The following is a 10,562-nucleotide window of genomic DNA, read 5'->3' as shown; positions in this document are numbered from 1 at the left end:
AGGCAAAGAACTAAGATTATTTGCTTTCCATTTCAATTTCCAAAGCCCTTCTGCTGCTCACATGATCTTTTCTTTTAACTTCACCCAGGAACTCCAAATTCTATCAGGTCTCTTCTGTACCACTTGACTTTGACCCTTCCTTCTCCTCTCCAAGGAACACCATGCTCACAGACACCATAGGCGGGGAAATACTTTGTAGACCCCTTTCCCTGGGGAACGTCAACTTAGGCCCCACTTTCTGCTTCCACTCTTTGCTGGGGAGGTCCAACTGCAGTTGAAAAGATGGTAAAAAACATGGAGAAAGAAGTGAAAAAATATATGATCTATTTGTCCTGTCTCCTGAGACTGGAATAACTAATTTTTCTGTGCTTCTCAGTCTTCCCCAGCTCCTTGCAGGCTCCAGATCCCCTCTCCAATTACCTTGTGAGCACCTTCAAGTTCCCAGAGGTTTCCCAGACACACTCTCCTCTTTCCCACTTCTACAAAAAACTGCCAATCACAGATGCAATGTCCTGCACAGTGTCCAGATGCCACATCTCTCATAAGCATCTCCCCACCTCCCCCCATCCCTCCTTGCCCCAGACCCCCATGGAAAGAAGACCAATCACTACATCTTCGTTAGGCGCAGAACATTGAGGCGCACGGGAAGGAACGTGGCACCGGAGGCGTACTGGATTTCCCGGAGGACCCCTTCCCACTTCTTCTGCTCCTCATCATACCTGGGGAGAGGCAGACAGGCAGTTACAGTGAGGAAAAGACTCCTCTCCCTCCCTCCCTCCCTCCAGCTGCTCTCCCTAGTGGTGGGAGCCCTGGTGTGATGTCCCACGGGAGGTATTTGGCCACAAGAATCTGTGGGAGCTGCACAGGGACTTTCAGCCCTGGTGTGCTCTGGTTTGGGAGAACGTGGATATCAGCATGTGGTCTTGCAGGGGAGGGGATATTTTTCCTCTAGGAAATGGGTTGATGGCACCAAGGTGGAACATCCACAGTAAAGGACAGCAGGATCCTGCTGAGGGTGCCAGAGCACTGATGTGAGGGACAGGAGCAGCCAACACTGCATTAGCAGCTGTCACAAAGTGCTTTCAGCCCACTCCTCTCACATGTAAGTCTTTCTGCTTCCCAGACCAGACTCTCTGCTTCCCATCCAGGCCTATCTGCCTCCCAGCCCGAGCAGTGGCTGTTCCCAAGGGGAGGAAGCATCATACAGATGCTGCTCCACACCAAAGGGGAGGCTGGAACCAGCTCCAGGCAAAATGTCAACACAACAAAGCCAAAGGAGCAGGTTTTCCCTGGTCTGCTGCTGTTTGAGGCTGGGAGAGATCACTGAAGCACTAATGTGCTCTCCAGCAGAGCACTGGGCAGATTTCCCACCAGGTGACCCTGCACTGAGCCTGCAGCCTCATGCTGGGGTGACAAAATCCATCTCACACTGATGGCATCAAAAAAGAGAGAAGTTATCCATTTCATCACTGACGTCCCTCCCATGCTCCCTTGGACAGCCCTGGGGAAGATCATCACCTCCAAACATCGTTCAGCTCTGTTGGCACCAGCTCTCCCGACTCTGTCTCCACTGTGGCGAACCCCCCGAGCAGGTAGAGCACCCCGGACAGGCTGACCAGGCTGACGGAGCTGCGCTCCTGAGGGAACTCAGTGAAGGTGTCCCACCTGCCACGTTGAGAGAGGGGACAAGTTAGAGCACCCTGGCCACCCCCACAGTGAGGATGGCCTCAAATGAGGATTCAGCTACTGAGCTCACTAGTGACAGATTCAGCAGTGCAGGTCTAGGTGGGATGGGACCATTCGCTGGCTGGTTTTAGGGACAGCTGTTTCCATCATCATTGTTTAAGTTTGTTTTGAGCATGTGGACCAGTATGTCCCAGTTCTGGGACTGCAGCTGCATGAGCCACCCAAAATCAGAGCATTTATTGTGTTGGGTGAAGCTCTCAGGGAACCCAAGGACAGCACCAGTTGGTGGAACCACTTTGAGGACAAGCCTGAGGTGATCCACAGCCCAACCACAGTGACATTGGTGATGCCCAGCTCTCTGAGGAACCATAGAATCCCAAAATGGCTTGAGTTGGAAGGGACCTTAAAGATTATCCAGTTCCAACTCCCCTGCCATGGCCATATAAACTGGAGGAACTGACATCAGGAGTCACAAACAAACTCCAGAATGGCTGGAAATTGCTGACTGTACACCTGCAGCTACTACTTGTGTAAGCACAACTCAGGACGTACTTGTTGGTGGCAATGTCATAGACCTCCACCGAGTTGGTCAAACCGGAGTCGGTCACACCGGCTGCCACGTAGATTTTGTCCTTGTGCACGGTGGCTCCGAACAAGGAGCGGGCGGTTTTCATGGGAGCCATCTCCTTCCACTCGAACTTGGCTGGGTTGTAGACATACATCTTCTTCAGGCACTTCCTGGAGAAAAAGGAGAGGGAAAAAGGAGCCTCGGTCACCTGCCAAGGGGTGTTTTTTGCACTGCAGGGGTTTGGGGGTGTCTGCTGGGGAGAATGGGGGGTGTCTAGGGAGGATTTTGCTCCTCCCACATCGGCATGAGTGAAGGAACACAACCTTTGTTGGGTGTGGACCCAATGATGTCCATGCCTGGAGTCACCACTTGTGTGTGTAACACATCCCTCCTGCTGTGCCCACTGTGGATAGGAGCCCTGAAAGCTCAGCTTTGTGCTCACACACCTAGATATGGGTCCATGTAACCAGCAGCCTCTCAGGAGCTCTCACATCCATTGTTTTAGTGCTCCTGATCCACTGTGATGCTGCAAAATGTCCTCAGTGACATCCCTGTCCCCAGGTCGGCAGCGTGAGGTGTGAATATATGCACGTTCACACCTTTCAGACCATAACCCTTCCCAAGCAGGACCAATCTTTGCTGGATTGTGGAATGTTTGCTCTGCAAACACTCACATTTGTGCCCTGCAAGGCAGCCACTGTGATGCTCCTGAGAGGCTTTTCCTGCTGAGCACGTCTCCTGCAGGAGGGCAGGATGGGGGCAGGGGGGAATGAGGTTTTTCCCTCCTGTTGCAAATACATGTCTGGATTTGGCTGTTGTGACCACTCTGCTCCACAAGTCCAAGACAGGAGACCCTAAAAGTGAAGGGGCTTCTCACTCTTCAGTGCCTCTTCCAATCTGTATGACATTTACTTTTTTGTGAGCAAATGGGAACACAGAATGGTTTGATTTGGAAGGATCTTCAAAGATCATCTCATTCCAATCCCCATGGGCAGGGCCACCTTCCACTAGACCAGTTTTCCTTAAAGCCCCTTCCAGCATGCCACCAGGGATGGGGCAATACATTCTTTCTCCTGTAAGGACACTGCCACCTTCCTGATGTCCCTGTTGGCCTCCTAAGGTTTTGGAAAGGGCTGCAGGCACAAAGGTGAGCTGGGAAGGAAGGATCCACATCTCCCAGCCCATCCAGCCCTCCTTAAACCATGTTGAGGAGGTACCAAGCCTGCACTCCCACTGGTTTGGGGATTTTCTCTTGCTTTTTGACTTACTTGTCACTTCCTTTGCCCCCGATGACGTAGACAAGATCCTTGTGTGATACCACTGCATGGCCATAGACTGCGTAGGGAAGGGGATCGGCCTCACCCCACTTGAAGGACCTGGCTCAGAGAAAGATGGGAAGCAAAAGGATTTGTAGCTTGCTGGGTGACAGTTAGAGGAGATGGCACTTCCCAGACCTAGAGGTGAGCACGGGGTTGGACTCAACCTCAAAAACACAAGGTCTGCAATGAGACAGGCTCATCCAGTAAATTTTGTGATCCTAAAAAAAGGGTGACAATAAAATAAGCAGAATATTTATGCTAATCGCTATTATTTTCTTGAGGTCTTCAGGTAGGTGTAGGGAGGAAGGAATAATTTCCCCTTGAACCTCCTTTTCTCCAAGCTGAGGCCCCCTCCCAGCTCCTTCAGCTGCTCCTGGTGCTCCAGACCCTTCCCCAGCTCTGTTCCCTTCTCTGGGATCCCTCCAGCCCCTCAATGTCCTTCTTGTCATGAGAGGCCCAAAACTGGGCACAGGATTTGAGGTGCAGCCTCACCAGTGCCCAGCACAAAGGAAGAAAGATTTCCCTGGTCCTGCTGGCCACCGTCCTGCTGATACATCCAGGATGCCACTGGCCTTCTTGGCCACCTGGGCACACGGCTGGCTCATGTTCAGCCACTGTCCATCAGAATAATGCTGGAATAATATCAACCAAATAAAATGTAGAGATAAAGTGATGCTGATCACATCTCTACCAGCTGCAAATTGACACTCAAACTACCCCATGAGCACTTAGCGGGGGCAGACAAATTCTTTCCCAGAGTCTGCAGGGGCAGATAAATGCCCTGTTCTGTGGGAATGGAACTGGTTTCAAATCTCTGCCTATAAAACAGACTTGGAAGCACACACAGCTAAATATAGACCAAGCAAAGGCTTGTTGATGCCTGCTGCTCTGTCTCTTTGGGGCACAGAGCAGCAGGCTTTGGAAGTTTCTGTCTCCTGAGAGCAGAACAGGATGGTGTCTTTTAATAAAGCTCATGAGCTAGCATGGGTCAGAGCCCATTGTCCAAAAATAATCAGATAGTGAGCCTGATATCAATCAGGATGAGCCATTCTGTGACACATCTGAAAATTTTAAAAACAAGCTTTTCTGTTCAAACCTCTTTTGGTGAGACTACAGTGAATGTCACTGAACCTTTAATCAATGGGCAAGAGCAGAAGGTTTAGCAGAAGGAAAAACTCCTCTGTACATGTCTCACATGAACATCTACTGATATCAGTCCCAGATAACAAAATATTCCCACAAAGGCTTCCATCTCCAGGAGGCTCAATAAACAGAGCAGCTGGAGTGAGGCAGCTCAGAGCCCCAGGGCACAGCTCGAGACAGTCCCAGCATCCAGATACAGAGTTCAAGCCCTTCTCCCAAACCTTTTGACCCCTGGAGAGCTGGAGTCACTTTGCATGGCAGCTGCTCCACCTTCTCCTCTAACCCTTCTCCTCTAACCCCCCTCCTGCCCCACACTGGCACTGAGCACTCACAGCCGGTCGTAGCACAGGACCGAATCCAAGGTCTTCTCTCCCTCCTTCAGTTCCTTCCCTCCAACCACAAAAATTGAGTTTTCTGCCTCTCCCAGGCCGAAGAGGCAGCGAGGGGAGGGCAGCGGGGGCATCCCCAGCCAGTCTGCGTCCAGATGGTCGTACTGGAAGGGAACATATGGTCATTAGTGTGTGCTCACCACGCCCATTTGGTTAGCAAAAGTCAGGGTCCAGAGGACAAGGATGAAGTCTGTCCCCATGTGCAGCTTGGTCACCCCAGCAGCACTCTGTGCAATATTCCTGTGGCTGTGCCTTTGTCACCTGGAGCAGGATGGGACATCTGAGGGCAAACCCAAGCCACATATTGTATGATAAACATTTTATGACCAGGCATATGAGCAGAGATGGGTCTGCAGCAACATGATATGCTCTATTCATCAAAACCTGGACTTTATAGAATCACATTAAAGCTGGAAAATCTCTCTGAGATCATTGGGTCCAGCCTTTGACTAATTACCACCTTGTCAACTAAATCATGGTGTTAAGTGCCTCCTCTGGTCATTTCTTGAGCACCTCCAGGGATGGTGACTCCACCAGTTCCCTGGACAGCCCATCTCAATGCCTGAACACCTTTCCAGTGAAAAAATTCTCCCTGATGTCCAACCTGAATTTCCCTTTGTGCAGCTGGAGGCCTTGTCCTCTTGTCTTGTCACTGGTTGCCTGGGAGAAGAGGCCAACCCACCCCTGGCTACAGCCTCCCTTTAGGGAGGTGTAGAGAGGGAAAAGCTTTCTCTTGAGTCTCCCCTCAAAACTTGGAACTATGAACAAGCTTGGTCATCGTTAGGTGCCAGACTTCCATGTTGGACTGACAATGGATTTTTCCTGGGACTGGAGGAGTGGAAGCATTTCAGTCTTGGAAATTTTCCTGAACCTTTTCATATGTAGAACACCTCAGAGTGCTTCATCCTGATATTTTCCCTCTCTGCCAGGTAACAGGGTGGTGCCAGCAATGTTGGCTACCCAGATAAATTGTGCCAGACCCATCTGACAGATGAGCAAGCTGCTGGATCAGATCACCGAATCCTTGGACATCCATAGATCAAGGCATTGCCTCATCTCCCACCAGAAAAAAAAAAAAAATCTGAGACTGAGGACTCTGAGAACTGTGGCTTAATGGGAACTGGGGCAAAAAAAATTAATGTAGCTTGATAGAGGAGGGAGGGATGTCTTGCAGCCAATTTAGTGGCACTGCAGGATGAAGCTGTGACGCAGCATTGCCTGGGAGCACTGTTTGCCGTGGGCTCAGGCCAAGGAGCTCCAGCCTCATGGGTTGGCTCCAAAGACTCGGCCTCAGCTGGGTGCCTGTGGTTTTTGTCTCTTTGTAAGCTGTGGTCCACATATGTGTTATTTATAGTGCGACCCTGAGCAGTTCAGTCATCAGGATAGTTCCTGCTTCTTGATGGATTCAGCATTGTTTTCAAGTCATAAATCTTTCAAGTGACAAAGAAAGGATACCCTTTTTCCATCTGAAATGTCAATGGAATCATTTTGCTCCTGCCAAAATCTGCAAGGCCTCTGGGATTTATCAACATTTTTATATTTTGGTGCCTGTCCTTAAATCTAAATTATCCCTGACCTAGAGGTCCTGACTTCAGCAAGGGGAATGTGAAATTTGGGAGGATAGAAACAGTCAGAAAGTGTAGGGAACTGCAGCACAGTGGTTCAAGAGCTTGTCATTGAGGTGCACATCTAACTATGTCATTTCAGCTGAAAGAAAGGGCTCAAAACTTCTCTTGTTCATACAACAACTGTGAGCTACAAAATGACACTGACATAATAAATTAAACATTTGCAAACTGCTGGCACTCTCCAGCCTCAGGACTTGTCTGTTTCTCACAAGCATGAGTGACACAGCGAGGTGTGGAAGGACCACTGTCCCCTTCTTGTGGGGAAGAGCTAAAAATGACCTCACAATGCTCAAGGCATTTACCACTGAGTCAGTGGCAAACTGGGAGCTGAATAGAGAAATCTTGCTGTTTGCAGCTTAGAACCACAGCGTACTCTGGGGGGAAGGATCTCCAAAGGTCTTTCATCCAACCCCCATGTTCAAAGGGGCACAGAGTTGGAGTTAGAGAAGATTGGAGAGCTTTCTGCAGTCAAATATTAAATGTTTCCAAGGAATGTTTCCAGTGTTGCCCCACCCCTGGAAGTGTCCAAGGCCAGGCTGGATGGAGCTCTGAGCAACTTGGTGTAGTGGAAGGTATCCCTGCTCATGGCAGGGGTTTGGAGCTAGGTGATCTTCAAGGTCCCTCCCAACCTAGGCCATTCTATGAGTCTATGGATGTTCTGTGACCTCTCTGGACACTGCTCCACCTCTGCTGGGAAGATTGATCTTTAGGCACAGGTTTGGGCTGAATGAATCTGCCTGCTCTGCACAAGTAACTGATGGGGTTGGACACATCTCTGTTGTCATGGATTGTCCAGTGTGAAAGGCTGTGTCTCAAACAGAACACCCCCAGCACTTCCACAGTTTCCCCACTCCCTCCTGCTTTCTAGGGCTGAGGATTCTTCCTCCTGGCTTCTCATTCCCTGGATTTCACCTGGCCTGCACAACCTCCTGCCCCTTTCCAGGTGAGGACAAGCATGGTCCCTGCATGATATGCAGCCCTACTGATGAGGGCAATGAGTCAAGGGAGGCATCAGGGCTCTGTGTCTCAACTTGGCAACCACACTCATTTTATCCTTTTTGCCTGGAGATGTTATTGTTTTCCCCAGAAGATGTGAGCCTGGGACACGTTATTGTTTCTTCCCAGAAGACTTGAGCCATGGAGAAGAACAAAAAAAGTATTTCTGGATATGGGAGGAAGAACAGAGGATTTACTGGATTCCTCGGGGTCAGCAGGAAGGGTAGGCGTCTTGCCTTAGCTGTCTACAGGGAAAGAAATCCGGGCTACAGCCCAATCTGGGGCTCAGATTGCCTGTGCAGCTCAATCCAGCCACAGTTTGGTCACTGCTGAGCTAGAACAGCCACTTTCCCTGAGGAGTAGCCCCAAAGACACCACACGGTGGTTTCTCCCTCACAGGATGGAAATGGCCGAGGCACAGACTCTGAGCTGGAACAAACCCATCTCCAGGGGCAGGAACAGCCCTAGGAATGGGACACATGTTGGGAGGCAGGACATGCCCTGTGTCCTTGGGGTGTTCGCTCTGTGGCTGCAGCTGCTGCTGCTGCTGCTCCTTTTTTTGGCACCTGGCAGCTTCACCCTCGGGTTTTGCTGGGGTTCGTAACCAGGGAACACAGGAGATGCAAAGCAGAACCTGGGTCTGATGCCACAAACCTCCCAGTTTGTGAGCCCTATGGCAGCCAGGGCTGGGCCAAATTCACTGTTCTAAACAATCCTGCATTCAGAATTTGGATCAGGAAGGCTCATTCCTATTTCTTACTCCTTCAAACCTTCTTCTTCAACTACCAGAACCACCCCTCAGTGGCATCTGCCTTAAAAATAAAGGGAGAAGAACTTCTAGTAAAGCAACTCAGATGCTTCTCCTTCATTTACAACTTTCATTTTAACATCATGTGACAAAAAATATTACTGGCTTCACATGGAAGCTAAAGCCTCGTGATGCTCCCAAGTGGTAAAAGAAACAAAAGATAAAGGTAGTACCTGTAGGAAGTAGGAGCTCATGGGATCCTCCTTGTTGTCTTCATTGTAGTATACGCCTCCAACAATGAAGATCTGATTCTCTTTGGTCACCAGACTGATGTGGTTCTTTGGGATTTGAGTAGACAGAGAGGCAAAATAGCACTCATTGGCATTGGGGTCATAGGCCACTGCCCCACTGTCGCTCACCATGAAAATAAGGTCCTGGAGGAACATCCCAAAGCGCATCGTGTCGTTCAAGATCCCAGGGAGAGCCTCCTCCTCTGTATCTTCGTCTACTGCTCCATTGACAACATTCTCCTTCGCTTGATTCTCACTGTTCTTCTTCACTTTCCTCTTCTTCACCACAGTGAATTTGCCTTTCTGGGCGTCCTTCACCATCTGCAGCTTCTTGAGCAGCTCTGGGCTGGACTTGACCATGGTGTGCTTCTCCACGTGGTCCGTGATGTAGTCGTTGGGCATGAGGCGGAAGCGGATGCTTTCAAAGATGACAGGCAAGGCCTTCTGTCGGCTCTCACGGTCCTTGGTCCCCACCCACTTCATCACCACCTCAAAGACACTCTCCTCCTTCTCGATGTTGAGGGAGTCGCTGGAGATGATGGCAATCAGCTCGTCGGGGGAGAGCTGGTAGAACTCCTCGTCCCGCGAGACCAGCGTGAAGCGGTCACAGATGAAATCCCGGGCGGCCACGGCCAGCCGGGCGCAATCCAGCATCAATCCCAGCCGGAAGATGGCCAGGCAGTTGCTGAGGCAGAGCCGCTTCTGCAGGAAGGACACGCACACGGTGAAGATGGAGGGGATCTGGAACGTGTTGGCCACGGAGAAGATGTCCTGCACGTTCTGCTCGGTGATCTCCAGCTCGGAGGTGTAGATGTAATGCAGGATCTTGCCCATGACGTCTGGATCAACATCTTCCAAGCTGACTTCCCTCTTCTTGCTCTCTTCCATGTCTGAAAGGAACATCGCCCGGAAATACGGGCTGCAGGCTGCCAGCACCAGCCGATGGCAGGGAAACTCCTTCCCTTTGACTTTTAAGACACAGTCCAGAAACTTATTGTGGTCCAACATGTCTTTGAGTCCATCTTGGAGAAGAGTTTGCTGGTAGAGACGCAACTCTTCCACTTGATCAAGAGGCAAACCCATGGTGACGAGTAACCGCTCGTTGTTTTCCACAATCCTTCTTCTATGGCTAAATATTGGTGGCTATATCTATAACTGAGTGAGGAAACTTGCTCAAAGCAGGGCTCGCAGCCTCGTGGGCTCCCAGACCGCCGGCACACCGGGAATGCGAAACGCTCGCTACGCTCCCAGCTGTCTGTGTACTTCAGTTTCCAGCTCGGGGCTTTATATATAGACACAGCGCTGCAGAGCTTAAGGAATCCATACTGCAGCATGTGTAAGCCGATCACCCTTTAATATGACACATTGGACAAGGAGGAAGGGAGGGGGCCGGGGGAGCAGCTGTAATTCCAGCCTCAGTAATTCAGGAAGGGTCTGTCAGCTCATGAGTCACCACGGGGGGAGCAGGAGGTTTCGCCGCCGTGACACCACAGGGGACGCGTGCGACCCGTGGGCTTGGGAAGCGGCCTCTGGGTGAGTCTAACAGCCCAATCTGCCTTTTGGGTCATGGATGGCAAGGCTGGGACTTCCTCCTGATGATGCTAAACGGGCTGCTCCGAAAGTGCTGGACCTTTAGCTGTGCTAAAAATAGCCTGTGAGGTCAAAGCTGGAAGGATGCACTAAGGGAGGGTCTTATGTGGGCTTTGTGGCATCCCAAACTCCAGCCAGCTCCCACCCAGGGCTGCTTTGCTGCACAGGTTTGTCCTTTATTCTCCTCTAGAGTCACTTTTCAGGG

General features: G+C 50.7%; 1 protein-coding gene across 1 annotated transcript; it reads right to left on the bottom strand.

Moving 5' to 3' along the window:
* Positions 1-606: 606 nt before the first annotated feature.
* KLHL40 (kelch like family member 40) lies at positions 607-9,975 on the bottom strand. Its single transcript, XM_069005715.1, has 6 exons — positions 8,711-9,975; positions 5,049-5,209; positions 3,523-3,630; positions 2,239-2,424; positions 1,519-1,665; positions 607-719 (listed from the first exon to the last, which is right to left on the bottom strand). The coding sequence occupies exons 1-6, from the start codon at positions 9,848-9,850 to the stop codon at positions 608-610; spliced, it is 1,854 nt and encodes a 617-aa protein (XP_068861816.1). The 5' UTR covers positions 9,851-9,975; the 3' UTR covers position 607.
* Between the last annotated feature and the right edge of the window lie 587 nt (positions 9,976-10,562).

The sequence above is a fragment of the Aphelocoma coerulescens genome, chromosome 2 (assembly GCF_041296385.1).
Source record: "Aphelocoma coerulescens isolate FSJ_1873_10779 chromosome 2, UR_Acoe_1.0, whole genome shotgun sequence".
In the NCBI taxonomy this organism is placed as follows: domain Eukaryota; kingdom Metazoa; phylum Chordata; class Aves; order Passeriformes; family Corvidae; genus Aphelocoma; species Aphelocoma coerulescens.
This window is presented reverse-complemented; position numbering and strand designations above follow the sequence as displayed.